Source organism: Cheilinus undulatus, linkage group 5, assembly GCF_018320785.1.
Source record: "Cheilinus undulatus linkage group 5, ASM1832078v1, whole genome shotgun sequence".
In the NCBI taxonomy this organism is placed as follows: Eukaryota; Metazoa; Chordata; class Actinopteri; order Labriformes; family Labridae; genus Cheilinus; species Cheilinus undulatus.
Genome location: NC_054869.1, coordinates 43,807,385 through 43,830,937, shown reverse-complemented (window position 1 = coordinate 43,830,937; position 23,553 = coordinate 43,807,385). Strand labels below are relative to the sequence as shown.

The window sequence follows — 23,553 nt, the reverse complement described above, 5'->3', positions numbered from 1 at the left end:
TTCTCCTCTCCGTGTGCAGAAACCGTAAATGGTATCATCAAATGGATTTCGGCGTGAGCATCTGCAGGCTTGGAACTAGCAGTGATGTAATTTTGGTGTTGATTGTGCAAGAAATGAGGCCAGGAGGGCGAGCTAAAAATGGGCAACTTTCAGACTCTTTAGGCAAATTTATCAGATTTGGTAACATTGCAGCAGATCAGAGAGGTGTCAGCGTACTTGGGACAGTTGGCCCTCTCACGCCAAAACTGCTCATGATGTGGCTTTGGTTCTTGGTTCAACAGTAGCGGTACAAGATTTTTTCCGTTTTGATATATTTTTTATGTGTGTGGTGTTAGATTTGTGGCCGTAGTCACTAGTTGTTCGCAAAAGTCTCAGTTGATGTGTTGGCTCTCTCAGCCTCTAGGGTCATGACATCACCCACTCTAGCAGGGGGATTTTTCATGATTTCCACTCAACGCACAGGAAATTTGAAGACTTGCCTATCGAAAACCGTAAACCCCATCATCAAAACAAAGACATTCCTGAAGACAGGACAAAAATACCTGCGTTTTACAGTTTGAATGATCTCTGTAGGTGAAATTATGGCGAAGCAGTAGGGGTGGTAAAAAACCCTATTTTTGTGGTTTCATCGTCCCTCTCCCCATTCATTTCAGATGGGACTTTTTTGGCAGTTTTTTGCGAATAACTTTGCGAAAAATTGGCGAATCTTCTACAAGAGTCATAGCACACCAATCGGGAACAAACCACATGTTTTGATGTATAATTTGGCAGGGGTTTTCTCAAAGCCCTAGGAGGAATAGCGTGGCGAAATTTTGTCCGGAAGATGAAGAAAAAAAAAAAGAAGAAGAAATGAACGGAAGAACAATAGTGGCTCGTGTCATTGCCCCGAGCCCCTAACTAACTAGCCACTAGGTATTTCAACTAATTTTGGTGTTTAAAGCTCGAGTATGTAAGATTCGACAAGAACTGTGTGGAATCAACTCTACTCCCCCTCCCTTCCTTTTCTTCTTCCTGTTTGAGCTCCGTAGCTCCGCCCCTCCTCTCACATACCTCCTCTTGGATGAGCATGTCCGCTGAATCGACTACTGACGGTGGCAAAGCTCTCGTGGAGTGATTTTGCTCCACTTTTCCACTGAAATCAATGGCCGAATCACAGGCCAGAAAACACTTGGTCTATTATTCTGTAAGATGGCTTTAATAACAAGACCCTGACGGGTTGTATTGGTTTTGTGGGCATCCGGCACTAAAAATAAATCGCTTACTACAGCTTTAAGCTTTATGTTGTGTGCCAAATTTGGTGTGTATGTTATAACATGACACACTTGCTCTATTTTCTCTCATCCATATGGTCAATATCAGATCTCTTAATAAAGCCCCTCTCCCTGTAGAAATAGCACAATACAGATATCTGTCATACTTCACTGTAGAGGGCCAGATTCTGACTTCAGGACTAGCCTGAGGGCCTAACAGGGTCACCTTTTTAACCATGAACTGTCAACCTTGTTTCACCGTTAATAAAATATGAAAAAAAAACTTAGCACTAATAATAAACGATTTTGACATTTAAAAAGATATGTTTAAAGGCTCACAATCTGAGAAAAGTAAATGTATTCGTTAAAAAAAGGTCAAAACGTGAAACTGAAAAATAATTTTTTTAATGGCAAATATATTAGAAAGACAGTCAAAATCATGAGTTTAACAGGTCAAAACTTGAAATAAAATTTGTAATCATGAAATTAAAAATCAAAATATGATTCAAAATTTAAATTGTGAGTCTAAAAGGTCAAACTATGGGATTATGAAGTCAAAGTTCAGAGTTGAAAATATGAGATAAAATGCAAAATAATTACTTAAAAAGGTCAAAATCTCACTTATAATTACAATTATGAATCTTAAAGCTCAAAATATTATGAGAAGTCAAAATTATGAGTTGAAATGCTCAAAGTATGAAATTAAAAGTCAAAATCTTAAGTTTGAGTCCTAATTGTGAGATGCTAAATTGAAAATGTGAAATTAAAACACAAATTAATTTCTCTTCCCACATTCCTGACTTCTTATCTAAATATTTTTACTCCTTACTTTTTCAGATTTTGTGACTTAACAAGGATATCTTAAATCAACAAGGATAAGTTTACATTTTTATACTTGAGGAAATCTGCAGACTTCATAGCGAAGGGCCAGTTACAACAGAAAAAAAGAGATCATCCTGCAGGCCGGATTTAACTGTTCCATGGGCCGGATTTGGCCCCCGGGTCTTGAGTTTGACTCCTGTGCTTTACGGATACAGAGAAGAATGAGAAAGTTCAGGTCTGTGTTTATCCTTCAGAAAGATTTCAGAGTTCATTTCCTTGTTTTACCATTTTAATTAAAAAAAAAAAAAAAAAAAAAAAAGAAATATGGCAGCCATTGTTGTTTTTTTTGTGTGTGTGTGTTTCTGTCCGGAAATGAAAAATGAGTGAATCTGGCCATTTTTTGATTTCCATACGGTCAAATGCCCTTTCAAAACAAGTTATACTTTGGTACCCTGACCCCTGAAAATACACCGACCAAGAATCAACCCAGCCCACCGGGTGGTCAGGGGTCAGGGGACCCTGAAAAAATGGTTGAATTTTTCCTCTTGTTGTTTTAAAATAAGGCAGTAAAGAAGCGACAAGGGACGGTCACGTGACCCAGAAGTGATAAACGAACCCCCAATGACAATTCTCCTGGTTCTCCAGATTAGCCTCCCCAGGTCTGGTATGAGATGAATCTCTATGGAAATGTCTTTTCTCCTATTAAATCACAGGAAAAAATGAACTTGTTCATGATAATACAATTCTTTAAGATGCATGTGAAGCTGTCTCTCTGTCCCTTATGTGTGGTGTAGTATGGCCTGATTGAGTGGTTGTGACCTCACACCTCATAGCTTCATATTTGAAATGAGTTTACAAGAAGACGAGTGGCCCATAAGGCCCACCCGAAATGATGCACCTGGCTCAAGCCCTCAACGCCCCCCCCCCCCCCATGCAGCGTGCCATCAGGACAGTGGTTACTGTAATATTCTAGCACAGTTATTGGAAAGGTTTCAATGATAATTAAAATGATTTTATCACGGTTATCAACAAAGCTTGTAATGGTTTCATCCCTACTCCTGAGGACTCAAAGCGCGTTCACATCGATGGCGTAGTCGGCTAGGTAAAGTGTCCATTCCCATCCATGCTCACTCTTTAACGCCTCTGACGGAGCAGTGGGAGCAATGTGGTGTTCAGCGTCTCCACAAAAGAAAACAGGTAAAATAACAGGAGGGGGTTATATTTAACTGAGAATTAAAGATTAACTAAATTTGATTTTGATTGTGAATGTGTTTTTTTTAATTTTCATAAAATCATCAACAACATGCTAATCAAATGACTTACCCTTCCTGAACAGATAGTGCTTTTTTTTTTTTTTTAGACATCTTTTGGTTGTTATCAGATATTTGATTAACTCCTACATAATGACAGTTTGTTTCTTCTGTGGAAAGGATTCCTAAGAGGAAACCCCCAATAGTCACACCAAATCCTGCATGACTCTTTCTTCACTAAACAAACGTCAGGGAAAATAGTCTGATTTTATCTTAGGTCCCCTAATAAAAGTGCTCCTCAAAAGATGGACCACAGAAAGAGCCACTGACTTCAGTAAAAAAACAAACAAACTCTGCAATCTACTAAAGCCTGAGACATAATGGACAAATGTACAGGTAAGAAACTACATGAGTCAGTCATGAAACTTTACTTTGCCAGGCAAGAATAGTTGCACTAACTCTGAGTGGAGGACTCCCTCCCTCTCTTGCTTTCTTCAAATTTTTGTCATTTCTCATGTGTGCTTATACTTATCACTCTTGCAGTACTTCTCTTCCTGTGCCTGCTGGCTGCAAAAACACTCTGCGGACCTGTGAGGAAGGCAAGAGACACCGCTGCAGACATCTCAGCTTTACAGCACATGCAGGAGTACATCCAGAAAACTCTGACAGAACTGGTAAGATCTTTGTTTTAATGTTCTGAGCTTATAGGAATTTAAGCCGACACTGTGCTGAAGAAGACTGTTCATAGGGTGTATGGTGGGCTGTGGATTGGGGTAAACAAGTATTGGGTTTTCAGGTCTGATAGCTTATAGATACCAGTTCTCATTAGGTTATGAGACTGATATTTGTAACCAATGTGCAGTTACTGCTAGATAACAAATTTACAGTCTTGCATTAGTCAAACAAATAGTTTAAGCCCTCCTTTAATGCAGTAGTTCATAAAGAGGACATGCTCAGTTGAAGATTAGAGCTGCTGGCGGACCCAATAGAGGCTGCAGAAAGAGTCAGCATTGAAAGATAATCTGGCTGCATGCCAAACTTGGAAGTTACAGGGCCATAATGTGTAACTGAAAACTCATCCACACTTAGGTGGATATTTAAAACAAAGTTTTTTTTTAGGTGTTTTGACCTCCCATAGGATTTTTAATCCTCCAAATAGTGATAATTTAATCAGAAACTCACATATGACTCTTTCATCAGTGTCACAGCAGATGAAAAATCATGCCTCCCACATCTTAATTTACTGGATTGAGATCTGTAATGTTATTATTATATTTATAATTATTATTATTTTTAGTAGTAGTTACAGAGTATGCTATATATATGCTCAAGTTTTACGCATGCATATAGGGCACTAAGGATTCATTACAGGGCCCAGGGTTGGAGGGTGTGTGTGTGGGGGTGTGTGTGTGTGTGTGTGTGTGTGTGTGTGTGGTCGAGCTCAACACATGTCAACACGAGTGTCTCTTGGCCACCAAGATAAAACTCAATGACATTTCTTTTGTCAGGGCCTTTTCACTCCTAGTAATAGAACCAGAGACCACTGAGGGTTTTCAGGCCCTTGGAATAGCACGGCACTACCAGGGGCCTAACCTACTACGTGCCTGGACGGTACCCCAGTGATCCCAAACTTTTTTCTGGTGACCCACTGTTTAGAACGTACTAGCCATCGCGACCCAACAACTTTGTATTCCGTGTGTTATTGCTCATCAAGTCTTTCCCCTGGCCAGCACTAGCTTAGATGGCATTTAATCTTGACTCAGTCTGGCCCTGACCTTGCACTTTTCATTTTCGATCACAAAGGCTTTCTTTGGATGCTTGGGCCCTTGGGCCTTCAGTTGCTGGAAAGTGACTTTTATCTTTATTAGCCAAGCACCCATGTAATCATTTGTTCTGGAGACATACAGTTAATGTTCCCATTAAATGCTGTAGCAAAGAAATTCTGACAACTCAAATTTCTGTGTACAGTTCTGTACACATATTAAATATGGGTCCATGACATATAAGGCAAATGATTTGACACATGCTGTTGCTTTTATTCTTGTTAGAATAAAATTGAGCTGTTTTACCTTGGTTGTACCAACTGGCATGGAAAGTGTACCTGTTAACTGAAGACAAATTGTCATTAATACATTTTAAAAAACAAAAAATGATACCTCTGTTTCATCATGATTACGGTTGTACCACACTGAAATTTGAGAACTTGCAAATTCGTGAACAAAATTTTTTTGATGATCTTACAAACTTTTAAAGGATAAATAAAGTACAAAGTAGGCAAATTTGAAATTTCTAAAAACTGAAATGCCATTTTTAATAGCATCAGTAATCTGTTCATCTACTCAGGCTGCCACCAGGCATTTTTAGGGTCTGAGATGCCAAAATATTTAAATTAATTTTAATTTCAGGTATACTGAAAATATATCCAAACATTATAGGTTTTATAGAACAAATACCTATATGCCACGAACTGATTCATTTCTTTTTAAAAGAAAATAATGGGCACTAAAATATGCACACCATGCCATCCATGTATGACTGATTATATATATATATATATATATATATATATATATATATATCTCAATATATGGCACTGATAATAAAATAATTGTGATTCTGATGGTCTTGTTTGCTTTTGTAAACTTCTTTTCAGTGTGTCCCATGCCTTTTTAAAATCCTTTACTGGGGCTTTAACAGCCAATGCTTGAGTTAATGTAAACTGTGTTCATCTTCAGCAGAAAGCCAGCTCTCCGCTCTCCAGCACTTCCTGCCCATCACCGGCCTTCACAGATCTGGTGGGGGAGGGGCAGGAAACCATCACTAAAGGACACCTCTCCAAATTTACCTGCTCCCTTATGAACATGGTCCAGCAGAGGCTCTCGGAAGACCTGGGACATATCAACCAGATCGCTTATGATGCGCTGAACAGAAGTCTGGACTGCAGCTTGACCCCTGTTAGAGAGGACCTGGGGGACATGGAGCGCCATGAGCACGTCATGTGTCTGCTGCAAACCATGAATCAGAGGATCAACTCAGTCACTAACTCCTCTGGCTAGTGTGACTTTTTTTATTTACTTATTCTGTTTTAGATTATTGAGAAATTATTGAAATCCAGTTTTACATGGATAAAGAGTACACTCTTTCTGGGAGATACTTCAGTTTGTACCAGATTATTGTCAGTATCTGATAAGAATGTCATATTTATTCAAAGCAAGATATTTATTAAATGATGGAAAATAAAGCAAAAATAAAACCAAATGTCCATTGTTGTTGCTTTTATTGCAATGCATCCATAAACTTTTTGAAGACACACTCAGATTCAGCATAAAAATAACTTTACTTCTTCAAAACAAAAAATAAAATACTAAATCTGTCTGCAGTGTTGTACTGTACATCATCTGTTAAAAAAAAGAAAAGAAATGGCAAACAAAAGTTGGAACCAACCAATCAACCTGGTGTGAATTTTTTAAAATCAGAGAAGAAAATTAATCAAAATCATCACACAAACGCTCAACTGCAGGAAGGCTACGGGATCTCTAACATCAACAAATCATGTTTGATTCTTTTAGAATGGGGGAAACTGTCGACAACTAAAACTAAACTGCATTCAGAACAATAGCTGCATCAGATGTGCTTTTTTATTCAACCGAAGCATTGGATAAAAGTAGACATGTAACCCATTCAACTCCAAAATACATCAACTTTGACTTGTGTCACTGCACTTTAGTCCACGTAAAAGATCAACACCCAGTGTGCAGCCTCTGCACCTACAAGGACACTGGTTCTATGTTGTAATGACGTAAAATCTGCAATCTACATTTAAAGACTGCACACAAAAAGCTGCACATTCTTCAAAAACATTAACAGTTGGTGCATTTTGCCACCGTAAAGCTCAGAGTAAACTCAGTAGTTCTGCAGAAAAAGAAAACTCAAACATCAGCAACCAAATGGACGTCTGCCTGAGGAGTGCCGAACCACAAATAACACATAGGAAGATCATCTGCTATGGAAACCCATTTTAACCAGTAAAAATGTAAAAATATATTTAACAGTCAAGCAAAAAAAAAAAAGTAAAATAAAATAAATAAAAAAATAAAAAATAAATAAAACACAATCCATCAAATATTGAGTCATAACTTCAGATTAAAAAAAAAAGACTTTTAAAAAAAGTCAGAGTAATAAGATAAAATAGCAAAACTATTGGATGAATTCAGAATGAGATAAAAATATAGAATTATGAAATAAAAAGTCAGATATATGAAATAAAATATTAGAATGATTCTATAAAAGTCTAAACTATTGAAAGAAGTCAGAATAATGAGATCAAAAGTAAGAATTGGGAGATTAAAAAAAAAAATCAAAACTATTGGATGAATAGTCTGAATTATAAAATAGTCAGAATAATTCAACAAATAGGAAAAACAACTGGATGAAGTCAGATTTAGAAGATAAAAAATCAGCATAATGTGATGTAAATTAGGAAATATGGTAGATAGGTGAGTTTTTCAAAATAAAAAATATGTAAAAATCAGCACAAATATCAAAGTCATGGCAAAAAAGTCAGAATTATAGAAATCAAAGTAAGAATAACAATATTAAATGCCAAAACTCAGCAAAAAAGTCAGATTATGATATAAAAAGTCAAATTTCTTGAAAAAGTCAAAGTTATAAGCTTAAAAGTAGAATTAAGGGGCAAAAGTTCAAATTGAAATTAAAAAAGGCAAAATTTGGAAAACAGAATTTAAAGGAAAAAGGTCTAAATTATGAAAAAAAATCATACGTATGAAGCGGGAGGCAAAAATTATTGGAAAAGCAGAAGAAAAGTTTAAAGTCAGAAACGTGAGAAGAAAAGTCAAAATCACAAGACAAAAAAAAATCAAAATCATGGAATAAAAGTTATATAAATAAAAGTTGGAATTATAACATAAAAAATTTAAATTGGGGGATAAAAGAGTTGTAAGATAAAATTTCTAAATTATTTGAAGGAACTTGTAATTATCAAAGAAATTTAAAAAATAGGATAAAAAGTCAGAAATGTGATGTGAAAAGTAAAAAGTCATAATAATGACATAACGAGTGCACAGTTCTGGCTTTACATGTTGTGATTATGATTTACTCTAACAATTTCTATATATTGTATCAATCTCAGGAATTATTCCTTTTTAATCTCATAATTCTGACTTTTATAACTTTATCCAAACTCAATGTGTTTATTTCCATGACAGCCCTGGATGAGAATTTTGGATTGTTGTTTCACACCTCAGCCCACCCGCCCATTCTCGTGAGCGTGATATCTCAAGAATACTTTCAGGGATTTTCTTCAAACTCCGAACAAATGTTCACTCTGACTCAAGTTTTTTTTTGGAGGTCAAAGGTCACTGTGCCCTTAAAGCTTTTGAGCACATTATTTTAAAAATTGTTCTGGGATTTTCTGTTTTTTCAATATGGTTTTTTCCTGCTTTTGGTTGGGTCAACAGTCATTATTTCAAGCCTCAAACTGACCCTTTTACACTTAATGAGCTCTTAAATCAGGAGTATTACAAACCACGATCCTACACTGCTAAAGAAAGAAGATTTCTACCAAGCACACCACCACATAAACCTCCCAAGACTTTCCTCTAGACCTGCCATGGAACTTTCTCTGGCCAGAAATATTTCACAAAGGTGCATAACCACCAGGCGGCAGTTCTAGTTATCTTAAACAATATAATTTCAACTTTCTATGATGGACCTACTGATGTCAGATTATTTTAAATGTCATGATTTTTGTCTTTTATGTCATATTTTTGACTTTTTACCTTGTATCTATATTTTATCTGCAAAATATGACTGAAGACTTAACTTCTTTAATCCATGAATACGCAGATATGCATTTCCTTTTTTCACTGGCAGTAATGGGCTTCCATACTTGCAGAGATCAAATGTAAGGGCACTTTTTTTAACTATAAGGCTGATGAATGTCAATAGCGTTGACTAAAATGAACTAAACCAGTGGGTTCACGTGTCTAATATGGCTTTTGTTCTATATCTGAGAGTCTCATATTCAAAAAAGCAGACGGATGGATATTTTCTGTCGTTACCACACTTTATAAATAAGTGTAACAGACAAAAAAAAAAAAAAACATTAAATCAAACCATGTGATGTAAGCTGTACCCTCACAGAAGTCAGGTTTCCTGACTGAGAAAAATCCTGACTCCATTTGTTAAAAAATAACGCAGATCAGCGCAGCCCTGAGTGATCAACAAAGACCAGAAAAGACCCCTACAGCTGCTGTGCATTCAGCTCACATCTTCTAACACTGTACATGTAAATTTAGTTTATACAATAAGAATCTGCACTGAATTTCAGTTATGCTCCCTATGAGGGCTGCTAGCAACATTGCTCCAGTATGCCATCACCTGCTCTGAAGAAAACAGTTAGCCTTTTCACACATGCACAAAATGCCTGAAATTTTCAAAATGAGCTGCTTGTATGAACACAAATCTTAACCTTCTTACACACCTTTTCCTGCTAGGTAAAAGTTCTGCAAGAAGTCAAAGCAATTTTATGTTTAAACACAGCAGGTAATGATCAAGAAAATTCACTGAGGATGGGAATGATGATGTTGAAATCCTGCTTTTTGATCTTCATGCACAGAACTTCATTGGAAAGCTTTTCTGCACAAGTGTTGTAGATGCTTTCATATCTTTGTAACACGATTTGAATCATCGTGTCACTGCCAACTGCATACAGCACTGGTCTAAAGGGAAAAGTAGATAGATCCTCCTCTATCAATAAAGGCATAAAAAATGGCAAGAAAAAAAAAAATTTTTTTTTGAAAAGAAAACAGGAAAAGGAAAATGCTGCAAATCCCCCAGGTCTGTTGGGGCACTATGAGGCAGAGTTTATACTAACAGGGGGGTAAAGCAGGAGTACAGGCACTGATATTTTGTTAAGAAGGGAAAGTTTGCTTACTTTGACAGTGAGGATAGATCTAAAGCATGTTTGGCATGTATTCTGATACTAGGGATCCCATCATAACAAAATATTAATGTCTGCTCTCCTTAATTCCTGCTTATTAATAGTACACTACTCCACAGCTTTCCTACAGACCTGGAGGACCTCTTTTTTCAGTGGTTCGCTTCCACAGATGCTCTTAAGTTTGCCTATTTTTTGACTGTTATTTCTGTTTGCAGCATGCTTCTTGTCACTGTGGTCATTATGACTTTTTTTTTCTGCACATCTGTTCCATTTGCAGCATGTTTTAAGTTTTGCATGTGCTTTTTATCTTGCAAATTTTCTGAATATGCTGCACATTCATCTCAAGTTTTGTTGCTCATTTTCCCTTCTCAGCTACTTCCACTCTTAATAAATTGCCTCCTGGGGGCAAGAAAGGCTCCCTACTGCTGTAGGCTGAAGAGAGGTTGATGGCTTCAGTTGCCATCGTCATGCTTTAACCAGAATCCTGCTGATTTTTAAAATGAAAGAAATCTGTTGCTCAACTGGATGCAATGACCAATGAGGAGACAAGCCTGGGTCATACTTCTACAAAACGCTATCTGAGAAAGAAAACCTAGAAAGGAGCTGTTGTATTAATGCTGCTAGATGCACTGATGTTTCTGTGGGTTACAACAGACAGTAGTGCTAACTGACTTCCCCAATTCCTGCCATCAAATATTGTTTCAGCGTGACAGTCATCCTGAACTACTTCCAGCTAAACTTAAACTAGCTAATGTAAGCTTTAACATCATTCATACTTTGAAGAAGAGTTTGTTGCTCTTCATGAATGAAACAGCATGGTTATTGGCTAAAATGACATATAAATACATAAAATTGTACATCTGTAGACTCTCATCATTGTGATAGTGTTAAGAAAGGGTTTTTCACTCAATACGCTGGTGCATAAAATTCTCTGTAGTGAAAATATGGCTGGGAGTTTGTCGTTTCTGGCGGTTAGTAGTGTCCTGAGTGCTGTATACAGCCCAGTTAAGACCAAAGATTCACAATGTGATGACACTGTTTCAGAATATCGCTGCTGACAACTGCAGTTGTCGAAACCAAGCTGTAGCAGCTTGAATCCGACCGTCTAAACATATTGCTAATGATTCAGCTTGGCGAGTCGCAAACCTCTGGTTTTGGAGCACTGCATGCAGATAAATGTGGAATTAAAATCTCATTTTTTGAAGCTACAAATACCAACAAATATTTGTTCAAGGTAGAGCATTCATATTAATGATATCAATTTTTAAAAAGATTACATCCGTTCTCCTTTTTCTTAACTTTTCACTCAAAAACACCATAACACTCCTGTCTCCTCCATCAGCTGCACACGTAAGCTATTTGGGACTATTTGAGCTAATATGTGAGATATTAAGGCTGTAGGAGATAAATTTGTGGAAAATTAAGTATTCTCAGCAGATATCTTTGTGTTTAAATGTGCTGTGAAATTGCCTTTCTGCCCTAAACTGGTGATGACGAGGGGGAATTTAGTGAAGAATCCCTCTCATGCACCCATACATGATAAAAATGTTACACATTATGATAAAAAACACTTCATGTGCAGCACTGTTCCTGTTGTAGCGACAGATTTATTTAGCAGTAACTACAGGAAGAAACCACTTTAAACTGAGTGGCTGTAAGGGTCATTGCAATGGAAATTATGCATCGTCTCCTCTAGTCACAGCAGTGTGGCCTGGTCAGCTTTTAAAATGTTGTGGAGGGGCCTGTTGCAAGCATTTGTGAGGTTCAGCCCATCTTGTTGCGAATCTTTGGTCTGGACTGGGCTTAAGGTTTCAAACTGCCTAAAACTTTAGCGGAAGTTTTAATTATCATCTCTGTTTTTCTGTTGTAGCCATGTGTCGTTTTGAAGATATGAAAAATTTACAAGCCGATGCCACAATGGTAAACAGTAGCTGCAACTTTCCTAAACTCTTCTTGCCCTCAGGTCTTGTTGTAGGTCATGTGACCGAAAGCTATGTTAAGTTATAGTCTGTCAAATAGCTACCAATATTGTTACAAACATAAAGGTTCTATCTAAACCTAAATGTTAGTAAAATAACAGGCTTAGTATGACTGATGTTGATTTTTCAACATTGACCAGCAGCGCTTAAACTCAATCAGGGGTCCTCCATAGGCCAGGTCTACAGAGAGCTAAAAAGACTCAGTCCTTTGATGGATGCATCTCCAAAAACGCAAAACAGGCTGCTCCTGTGCTCTGTCCAAGAGTGAAAAATCACTTGGTGTGAGAAACAATTGTGGAAGAGTAGGTGCAGGCAGAATTTCTGTGCATGTGTGGAACGGCTCGTTGTGCTCAAGAAGACTACGGTGGAGATTGGCAGAGAGCGTAGCATAAAGGTCTGCATTCAGCATGGACGGAAAAACCACCGCTATTGTTACCTGGCCAAACAACATTCACCTGAGTAAATGAGGGATGGATTCTCACCTCTCCTTTAAGCCCTAACCATCTTTCAGGCGACCCTCTACATTCTGATGTGAAGCCCTTCTGGGAGGTTTCAAAGCCTCAATTAAACATAAAAACTATACTGCCAGCTAGCACTACATAAATCCGACATTCATCTAAATTTCCTTGTGAAAAAAAGAATCATATCCTTGCGCTTTATACAACTGAGAGAGAAAACAAAATTACTCAATATTTCCCTTTTTGACACAATGTTGTTTTTACATTATAGAAGTCTGTTTAAATATCGTTCAAAAAAGCAAACTACAATCACCACCTTCTGATGAAATATTAAGAAGATCATCCCCTACATAGATGAAAGTGGCAGCTGTCGCTGACATTCAAAAATAAAATGTTAAAACCATTTCTGCAAAAAAGTTCTCAGAAGCTTCATGTGTGCATTAATCCCAAGAGTCACTATACAACAAAATACATGTAGAACCAGCATCCGAACAGGTCAGCCAGGAAGTGGAAGTGGTGGATCTGTGGAAGACGTGGTCACCTTTCTGAGCGGACAGAAGGTAGAGTAGTGATATGTCATTCTCTGCGTTGAGTGCAAGGCTATATGTCCGTGTGAGTGATGGCTTTGATGGCTTCCTCTGGCAGCAGTGATGGATCTGTAAGGATTGATGTTGTTGTGCTCAACTGGCGAAGGGAACTCAACACCACTGGAATGAAAAACAACAACACAAATTTATTTTAACCCTATTTGACTTTACACCAGAACTTTGCTGCAGAAAAATGTGTGATTTAGCCACGCAAAACAGCAACATTTTGTAGCAACTGTTCTGTATTCAAAACTCAGGGGTTACATGTATTTTCATAAAAGTGTTTCAGTAAAATGCTGTTTTTTAATGTTCATCACACTTTCAAAGGACACCAAAGAATCCTCTAAACATATATATAAAAAAAACAAAACAAAAAAAAAACAACTGGCTCACATATATTACAGACAAGAAGAGGCTCATACATCAAAATACATGTTGTTATATATAACCCTAACTCCAAAAAAAGTTGGGTCACTGTGTAAAATGTCAATAAAAACAGAAAAACAGAGCCATATTTTTATTCACAGTAGAACATAAACATAGTAGATGTTGAATATGAGACATTTTACCATTTCATGAAAAATATTAGCTCATTTTGAATTTTATGGCAGTAACATATCTCAAAAAAGTAGAGACAGGGCAACAAAGGGCTGCTAAGGTAAGTTGTACTAATGTAAAAAACAGCTGGGGAAGATTTGGCAACAAATTAGGTTAATTGGTAGGAGAATTCAAGATAGACAGTCTTTATGTACAATGGGCAGAGGTTCACCTCCACCTGGCAGAACAATTTTAGAAAAATGTTCCTCAATTTACAATTTTGAAGACTTCGAACATCCCATTATTTACAGAATGTAATATCAAAAGATTCAGAGAAATTTCTGTGTGCAAGGGACGTTGTTGAGTCAATATTGGAACTCCGGGCCATTAGACTGCACTGCATTAAAAACAGGCATGATTCAGTGGAAATCACTACATTGACTCAGGAACACTTCCAGAAATTGACTGTCAACACAAATGCAAGTTAAAGCTGTATCATGCATGCAAAGAAGAAGCTATGTGTGAACACAATCCAGAAATGCTGCCATCCTCTCTTGGTCAAAGCTCATTTAAAGTAGACTGGGGCAAAATAGAAAACTGCTCTGTGGTCAGGTTAATCCAAATTTGAAATTCTTTTTGGGAACCATGGACATTGTGTCCTGCATACTGAAGAGGACTGGGACCATCTAACTTGGCATTAGCACAGTTCAATAGCCTGCATCTCTGATGGTATGGGGTTACATTAGTGCTTATGGCATGGGCAGCTACCACATCTGGAAAGGCACCACCAATACTGAAAATTAGAGATGTTTCAGATCACCATATGCTCCCATTTAGACGTGTCTGCAGCATTTAGCCCTATCTGGTGACAGGAGATGCCATAAACTGACATTGCACACCTTATATGTCAATTAATGTTAATTAAGCTGGATCTTAAGTGTTACATCGTTGTTATTCCTTTAGTCAAAGTCTGAAGAATCTTTTAACAGGCAGCAGACGACAGCTCCTGCTGTCGCAGAGCGATCACTGGCTTTAAGTCAGGAAGAACACAACACTGACCCCCTATTTTACAACCCTTTCTAGTTTCAGCCCATGGAGATGTTTTTTCACCACCCATTATCCTTTCAGAACAGGAAAAAAAATTGTGTTATTTAAATAGTTTGGAGCACAAAACACTACATAGTCACATTTGATCATCTACCTCTCTTTCCAATCTAAAAAAACGTAGTGATTTAGGACTCAGAGTTCCCTCCACCAGGATGCTCAAGAACCCTGAGTTTGATGCTGAGAACAACACAGGGAAGTTTTAAAGACTTTGAAAAATAGACAATGAGAGCAGAAAATGAAAATATCAGAATAATTCATTCAAGTTTTGAAGGAAAAGCTCTGAAAGACATGGATTAAAAAGATGGCAGAATTACTAGAGAGCATAGGAAAGGTAAGTCCAAATGACTTGAAGGAACCTTTTTGACATCACATCAGGTTATCAGATCCACTGACTGTAGAGAGAGTCAGGAAAGTCACACTGAGTCAGGAGCGATAGCTGTATTTTGAGTAATGCGGTAAAATATAAGGTGCCACCCCTGCTGTTTCTGCTGATTTTCTATGAGTGGATGTGCTGTTACTCTTTATCAAATGTTTAGTACATTTCCGGTTGTAGCATGTTGCTTAATGACAGATGCAATGGGAGGAAATATCAAACGGTGATGGTGACTGATAAAAATTTTTACAAACAGACTTGTACTTGAAGGAACTCACCTCTTCACCGCTGATAAAAAAACCCCAAAAACAACTGATTATTACTGTCGCAACATTACAAAATTCATAGTATTCGTTGTGGGAAGCTGATGTGTAATTTGTGTTTCTATACCAGTGGTTCAAGACTGTCATGGAAAATAAGTGATACATCGCTGTCAAAAATCAATATCCATCTTCACTTTTTCACTGATGAAACCCCCAGAAAACAGGTCTACACATATTATTTTCAAAAAGCCTTTGTATAAAATATTTCATCAATGTTTTATAATGGTTTTAGTCAATATGTGCTAATTTAAGTCTGACAACCTCAGAGCAGACAAAGAAGCCCTGAGATCTTTGGTACACCATCAGAGATGCCCTGACCCCAGACTGGGAACCACTTGTCTATGCTGATAAACTGTCCCTTCATTTTACAGCCCCATTTCCACAGTGGGACAGAAGTCAAACACCACTGAGACTACTAAGAAAATGTGTTTTTTATTGCTCTGAAATAATCTGGGTCAAGCAAGGCCTGATTCATAAAAGGGCTCTGCTGCTTTAATGTCTGCTAAAAACTCTGCAAATGAGTCACAAAGGTACCATCTATTGACAAAACATGTGCTTAAGAACAGATTACAAAACTTTCAAACTTTTAAGTCCGACTTTTTTAGATTTTTACAGTTAAGACTATATCTCTTTGAAGAAATGGAAAAAGAAAGTTGATGGAATAATACACTTAATATCCAGGGCATATAAAGGTACCATTAATTAGATAATTTCCAAACTTTACCAAGGGATCACAAAGGATAGTGGAATTACTACTCATTGTGGATGTTATTTCTTGCATGAGAAATTTACAAAAAAATGTTGAAAAAAATGACCACATGTACTTAAGGTGAAATGTTTCCAGCACTACGCTGCAGAGCCAACAGCATCTCTATGACCAAATGAATTGGACATGCATTAAATGCATGTGCGCCATGCACTACAAACATTTTGCAATAGCTTGTTTAAAGATTTTCAAACTTACTGGGTCTGAGTGCTGGAAGAGAGCAGTGACGATCGAGCCATTGCAGTGTTGTCTGAAAGAGTTCTGCACGGTTTGTAGTTGAAACCATCCCATTAAAAGAGTCAAAGAGAGGCTTGATAATGATGCTGAACTGGAATGGGTGAAAGTCAAGGATCTTTATATGGCAGAGGCATGAGAACAAATATTTTGCCTGAATACCTGCTTGAATTCCAAACATCATATTCTTGAGCTTTTTTCAGCTCAGTTTTTCAGCAAAAGTAAAATCTTGTGTCTGTAAAAGTGACTTCAAAAGAGAAGTTTACGCCTTCATAACTTCAAGGCTAGACTATTGTACCTCACTGTATGCTGGTTTAAATGTATCTTGTTTGCGCCCCATACCGTTGGTGCAAAATGCTGCTGTCTGTCTCATCATCCACTGATGAGGCAAGGAAGCATGATAATATATCACCATCCTAGCATTCCTTTATGGCATCCTTGTGACATTTTGGATTGATTTTAAGATTTTAATGTCTGTTTTAAAGGATTTAAATGCACAGCACCAGTGTATCATGGTTAGCAAAGGTCAGTTAACCAGCTGCTCTTTAAGGTCCTGAGATCAATACATAAAATATAAGGGGATCCAGTCTTAGAGAACAATCTTCCCATCCATATGAGATCTGCCCAAGCCCCAGTCCATCTGAAGTTAAAGTCATTGCTAAAAGCATACCTATTTTCATTGTGACAATGTCACAGTGTCATTTAGCAGATGCTTTTGTCCACAGTGACTTACATTCGAGAGTAAGTACAACACAAGCAAAGATCTAGACAAGGAAAAACAACATCATTAAGTGCCACAAAGTGTTTCCATGCAGTGTTTAAGGCAATGCACAAGATGTATAAAGCGTTTTTTTGTTGTTTTTTTTTCCCTAAATAAATACCAGTCAATCAACCTGAGACCATCACCATCAATTATATTGTCTTCACAAGAAATAATGACTAAAGTACCAAGTACTGGGTCACTCACAAAGAGCTGGGCAGAAAAATCTCAGAAGTAGAGCAGGTCAGTTCAAGTCAACAGCAGTTGGGAGACTCATTGTGCTGCTGGGGACAACAGTGGAGAATAGTCCAGCTAAGTGTATAGTGTTCTGCTCTTGAAAGCAGAAAGGGACCCTGCAGATTGAATGGATTTGGATAATTAATTCCGCCATCTAGGGACAACAGATGAGTGGTGCTGGTGACTTAGGGGCCTGATGTGCTGGAAGTACCAGGCGCCTTTCGCTGGCTGAGCGTAGCGGGTGAAGAGTGTGGACCTAGAGTGTGAACAGGAGCAGTTTTAGTTACTGCTTTGGAAGCAGTTATTAGAGTTTTGAATTTGATGCGAGCTGCCACTGAAAGCCAGTGTAGAGAGATGAAAAGAAGAGTAACATGAGCTCTCTTGGGTGGATGAAGACCAGACGTGCCGCTGTGTTCTGGATCATCTGCAGAGATTTAAATGGCCTTTAACTCTAAACAACTGTCTCTTCCCATAACTCCCATTGTTTTCTGTTTTATTTACCAGTTAGTCATTTGTCATTATATTTCATGTTTGTTTCTTTGTTCTTTATTGTTCTTAAAGTAAGCTCAACAGACAAGCCAACCATCAACCGCACCTTGTGTTTTTTAGGGCTTTGACAGCCCTACTAAATATACATTTCACCAGTTTTAAAATGAAAGATCTTGTAAATTGCCACTGTCTTGTTCTCACCATGGGAAACTTTTGGTTTTAAACTTAACAATGCTCCTGAACGTTGTCTTTAAATGCTTATCTACCCCATTATCTCCCACTCAGATATATATTTTAATAAAAATAATAAATAAAGTAAAAATGAGCAGTTATCTGTGGATCACCAAATTCTCTCTGAATGAAGGATACAATCCAAAACTTCCAGTTCTGCAAAGTTCGTCTCTTCACATATTCATTGAACTGCTCCTGCATGTGGTCGGTTCGATGCCGCCTCATGGGCACACCCGTAGCAGGAAGCTGCTCCTGACACATGCTGTGGGTAAGCAAAGACAGAGGCCGGAGTGAGTTCACATTTTGTCTCGCTGAAATAAAATTCGAAGGACAAAAAGTAACAAAAAAGACAAGTGAGTAACAGAAAGAGTACATGAAAGTTAAATGTCTTCCCAACTCTATTAACTTAGATGAGAGTAGCAAAACACTTGGATCACTTTACTTACAAGCTTTACTAATCAGTGTGAAGTATACATTAGTGCTGGACAGCTAACTGAGTTTCAATTTAATTATTATTACAATTTTTGTTTCACATTATCATAAAAAGAACATAATTGTGATAATACTACAACTGAATGTAAAAAATATGGTAAAATAATCCCCTTCATGTCAGTACTTAGTAGATGCAACTTTGGCTGTAATAACAGCATGATAAGTCTGTGTGGATGTGTCTTATTCAGGCTTGCAAATCTAAACAATGCAGTTGTACTCCATTCTTCTTTGCAAAACTGCTCAAGCTCTTTCAGGTCCAGCCACAAATTCTCTATTGGACTGAGGTCTGCGCTTTGACTCAGCCACTCCAGAGCATCCACCTTGTTGTCTTGAAACCATTTCTGTGTAGCTTTCGTTGCATGCTTCGGTTCACTTTCTTCTTCTACTTAACCATACAGTCTCCCAAATTCCTTTTGGCAAAATCCAGATGAGATTTGATGAGGTTTCTTTAAGAGTGATTTTCTCTTTGCCACTCTCCCATAAACCTTTGACTGGTGAAGAAGCCGGCCAACAGTTGTAGTATGCAGAGTCTCTCCCATTTCAGCTGCTGAAGCTTGGAACTCATTCAGAGTAGTCAAAGGTGTTTTGGTGGCCTCTCTCACTAGTCTCCTTCTTGCACAGTCACTCAGTTTGTGAGGATGCCCTGATCTAGGCAGATTTACACATGTGCCATATTCCTTCCATTTCTTCATGATGGATTGAACTGAACTCTGGAGGATGTTCAGTGCCTTGGATTTTCTTATTGATATGGATCTGTCCAATTTATACTTTTCAATAACCTTTTCTCTAAGTTGCTTGGAGTGTTCTTTGTCTTCATGGTGTAATGGTAGCCAGAATACTAATTAACCAATGACTGGACCTTACAGACACAGGTGTCTTCATACCACAATCATTGCACTCAGGTGATCCTCATTTCACTAATTGTGAGGCTACTAGCACCAACTGGCTGGACCTCTATTCAATTAGATCAGTCACTTTAAAGGGAGTGAAATATTTATGCAGTCACTTATTTTACCTTACAGTTTTTGTTTAACTAACATTATTTTGTAGACACCTGTTTTCACTTTGACATTGATTTTTTTCCCCCCAAATCACCAATTTTATTTACCATGATTTATTTCTAAAATCAATAAAAGGGTGAAACATCCATGGGGATAAATATTTTTTTTAGGCTCTGTATAAATAGAATATTGCGTGATGTGTGTGCGCAGTATTTTATATATCTGAATTATTTTCCGACTTAATTATTTCGTACTTAATGGAGGTGTTGAGCTCTTCTATCTCCTCTCGTAATCTCTTGACCTCCTCTTGTAGCTGCTGCCTCTCCTGCTGCAGCTTCCCGATGTGTTCCACTGTTTTCTGCAGGGTGACTGCATTACTGATCTAAATGCAAAAAATTAGTTCAGAGGAGGAGGAAGGGAGATTACATTTTGAGCAATATGTGAAGCAGGGACTTTGCACAAGTATCATCAAAACCAGTGAAGTCAAAAGACTGGTACTCTCACATTTGATTGTGACTTTAAGCTTGGAACCAGGTTGCACAGCGTTTTGAAGCCGATGTTTATGTTTGATCGTCTCTTTTGTTCAGCAGATATGTGCGTTGTCCTCCGGCCCTGTCAGACGAAAGAGCAGAGGAAATATTACACAGAGGCAAATAAAGGAGTGGCCACATATCACTGAGAAACAGAGGGAACGTGGCTGTTGTTATGAACAAGATTAAACATTTACACAACCCATAAATTTGATCTTAAAAACTTATTTCATCAACAAATTTGGGCTTTCTTTGTTTATGATAACAATGTTTTCACACTTGAAAACTTTAAGAGACTCAAACCGACCAACCTGATTGTGTTCATTCTTTACCAGTTGAGTGCTGCTGCTGCTGATCAGAGCCTGTGGACTGGGGACTTGATCTAATCCACAAGGTGATCCTTGACCAGATCCAGACTGAACTGAATAGAAAAAAAACACAAAAACCCTGTAAAGAGCATTTTTTTTTTATTTCTATTTGCCTCTTTAAGTTGTGATCTCTTACCAACACTGGAGGAGGCTTTTTGATTTTTGCGGCTTGAAGGAAAAGATTTCTCTTTGGGAACAGTCGACTGTGGAGGCTGCTGAGGCATGACATGAAATCCAGGAGCCTTGGATACAATAAACGGGGGGAATTTAAAGTTTTTAAAAGAGCAACAGGACCAAAACCCCTAACAAAGGAAATCTTAAGATATGTTCAGTTTATCTTCTACTTTATGTGTATTGTCCAACAGAAAATAATGAAACTTCAGAATTTTAAAGGTCACATATTTTACCCCTTTAAGACAAGTTTATATTGGTCTCAGAGGTCCCCAAAACATGCCTGTGAAGTTTGTCGATGAAAAAACACTCCAGTACTGGATTTGTGCATGTCTAAAAAAAACCCCTCTGTTTCAGCCCTGCTCAGAACGAGCTGTTTCTGTGTCGGTGGCTTTAAATGTTACTGAGCTGTCTGACTCTGTCCCTCTCAGGAAATGGATGTGGCCTAATGGATGTGGCTCTCCTGATCCTCCTCTCAGTCAGGAGAAGAGGGCGGAACTTTCTTCCAACCATGGAGGCAGTGCTAACTCCCCACATGACATCATGAAGGGAAAATCTGAGAACGGCTTGTCTCAGCACACATTTTCTGAAGGGTGCAGAAAGAGAGGGAGGAGGGAATGGATTTTCCTGTTTTTGGGGGGGACAGGCCAGGGGCACATATTTTTGTTAGACAAGCCTGAAAAAGTGTATTTTGCATAATATGTGACCTTTAACCTTGGAGGACTTTAACGGCAGGGGTGTTTTGTTTGACAACAAAATGGTATATAAATGAGGAATGGGACACATCCTTTAGACATTACTTGTTGTCTGATGCACCATTAATAACAAGGTACAAACCCCACCTCAGGTAGGGTACTGCAGGGGTTCACTTTGATAAAACCTCATAGGTGAAACCAATACCTGACCCACTACTTACAATTATCCACGTCATAAAGTAGCTTGAAAGCTAACAAACCCCTGTTAAAATGCAATTTTTTGCATATTTTTTTATACTGCAGCCTCAATCTACTGCAGGAAAATTTGTGCCTGGGTGAATTGGTCTCTTTCAGTCTTTTAAAAAGATGACTGAAGAAACTGGAGCAGATTCATAAGGCTGTATTTAAGTTTTTTAATGTTTTGTTTGTGTTTCACATCTGTAACTTTGTTAAATAAACTGCTGCCCATCTTGGCCATGACACTGAATGAGATTCTTTACATCAGTGAGGTTCTTCCTGGTTAAATAAATCTAAATAAATGAAACTATATATCGCCAAAATGGTGTGCATGATAGAGGAAACACGAAGCTTTGGGGTTGTTTCTTCAGCTGGGAACCGTTCCAATTACCAATCAATTTTGTCTCAAAACCTTTAGGTGTCTGCTGCAAAGCTGAAGACGAAGGAGAATTTCACCTTTCAGTGAGACGATGACCAAAAGCAGACATCCAAATCTACAAAAGAATGACTTCCCCAGATGACAGTAAGTGTTTTGGACTGTCCTAGCCAGAGCCCAGTCCTGAATCCTGTTGAAAATCTGTGGGCTGACCTAAAGAGGGCTGAAAATGCCCTCTTAATTTGAAGATCAGAGGGCACAAGGCAACCCATAGTGGTGTGAGAAGTAAGCAAAACACAGAGAGAGCTGATTACTTACCCCTGTAAGATGAGGTGTGATGACCACTCCTGTATTCTGGACAACCTCTTGTTTCAGAGGCGTGGGTGTTACAATGACAGCATTAGGATGACCTGTGAAAGTGCCTGAGACAGTGATCGGCGACAGTAAGAAAGAGAAGTGCTCATTTTTCTGTATTTATGGTGAAAAAACATTTGTTTTTAAATGATGATTACCCATGCCTTTTTCTTTCTCAACTTTTAATTTATGCAAGAAACATGTCTGTCAGTAAGTTGTTTTCACTGTTCATTGTTTTCACTGTTTTTAAAACAGGATTGATGCTGAAAATCTATATAAGGCTCTTTCATATATTTACTATTTGAGGTTAAACTGTTGTATCACAAAAACAAAGAAAAACCAAAAGCAGGAGATTCAACCAACTAATTCATATAGTTGTAGCTAAAAATCGCCTTTACATGTCAGGTATTAAAATGGATCAGCCGTGACATTATGACCACAGACAGAGGCGTTACATGGTTTTTTATAAAGGCCACTATCAGAGTGTGGAATGTGTTTGGTATTAAGTGAACATTTTGTCCTTAAAGTTGATACGTTAAAAGCTAGAACAATGGGCAGGGAAAAGATGTAAACGTTTTTGATGAGGGCTAAACTGTGATGGCCAGATGACCAAGTCAGCAGCTCCAAAACGGCAGCTCTTATTGGAGTTTTTGGTCTTTTTGGTTATTACCTAAAAAGGAGGTCCAAGGAAGGAAAACTGATAAAGCAAGAACACGGTCATGGCTAGCAAAGGCTCATTAATGTATATGGTGTTAAGGTTTGCCCTTGTGGTCTGATCCAACAGAAGAGCTACTGGAGTTCAATTTTTTTTTTCAAAGTCTGATTTTGGACTTTTCCTTTTCTAAACAGGATGGTAGATGTAGGAGAGAGTGGGAAATGGCATGCCAGAAAGGAGTCTTTTGATATTCAAAAGCTTACAATAAGAAAACTGTACAGTTTAATGATTATTACGAACCCAAATCCAG

At 37.9% G+C, this 23,553-nt stretch overlaps 1 protein-coding gene across 2 annotated transcripts in view; it reads right to left on the bottom strand.

Moving 5' to 3' along the window:
- Positions 1–8,160: 8,160 nt before the first annotated feature.
- LOC121509468 (MLX interacting protein) overlaps positions 8,161–23,553 on the bottom strand; it is a 41,964-nt gene continuing 26,571 nt past the window's right edge. For both annotated transcript variants that reach the window (XM_041786883.1, XM_041786884.1), the window contains exons 10-17: positions 22,553–22,656; positions 20,892–20,997; positions 20,699–20,808; positions 20,362–20,469; positions 20,112–20,239; positions 18,503–18,626; positions 16,612–16,741; positions 8,161–13,427 (exon numbers count right to left, since the gene is read on the bottom strand). In XM_041786883.1, the coding sequence (XP_041642817.1) occupies positions 13,321–13,427; positions 16,612–16,741; positions 18,503–18,626; positions 20,112–20,239; positions 20,362–20,469; positions 20,699–20,808; positions 20,892–20,997; positions 22,553–22,656 (917 nt within the window). In that variant the 3' untranslated portion in view covers positions 8,161–13,320. The remainder of the gene's footprint in view (positions 13,428–16,611; positions 16,742–18,502; positions 18,627–20,111; positions 20,240–20,361; positions 20,470–20,698; positions 20,809–20,891; positions 20,998–22,552; positions 22,657–23,553) is intronic.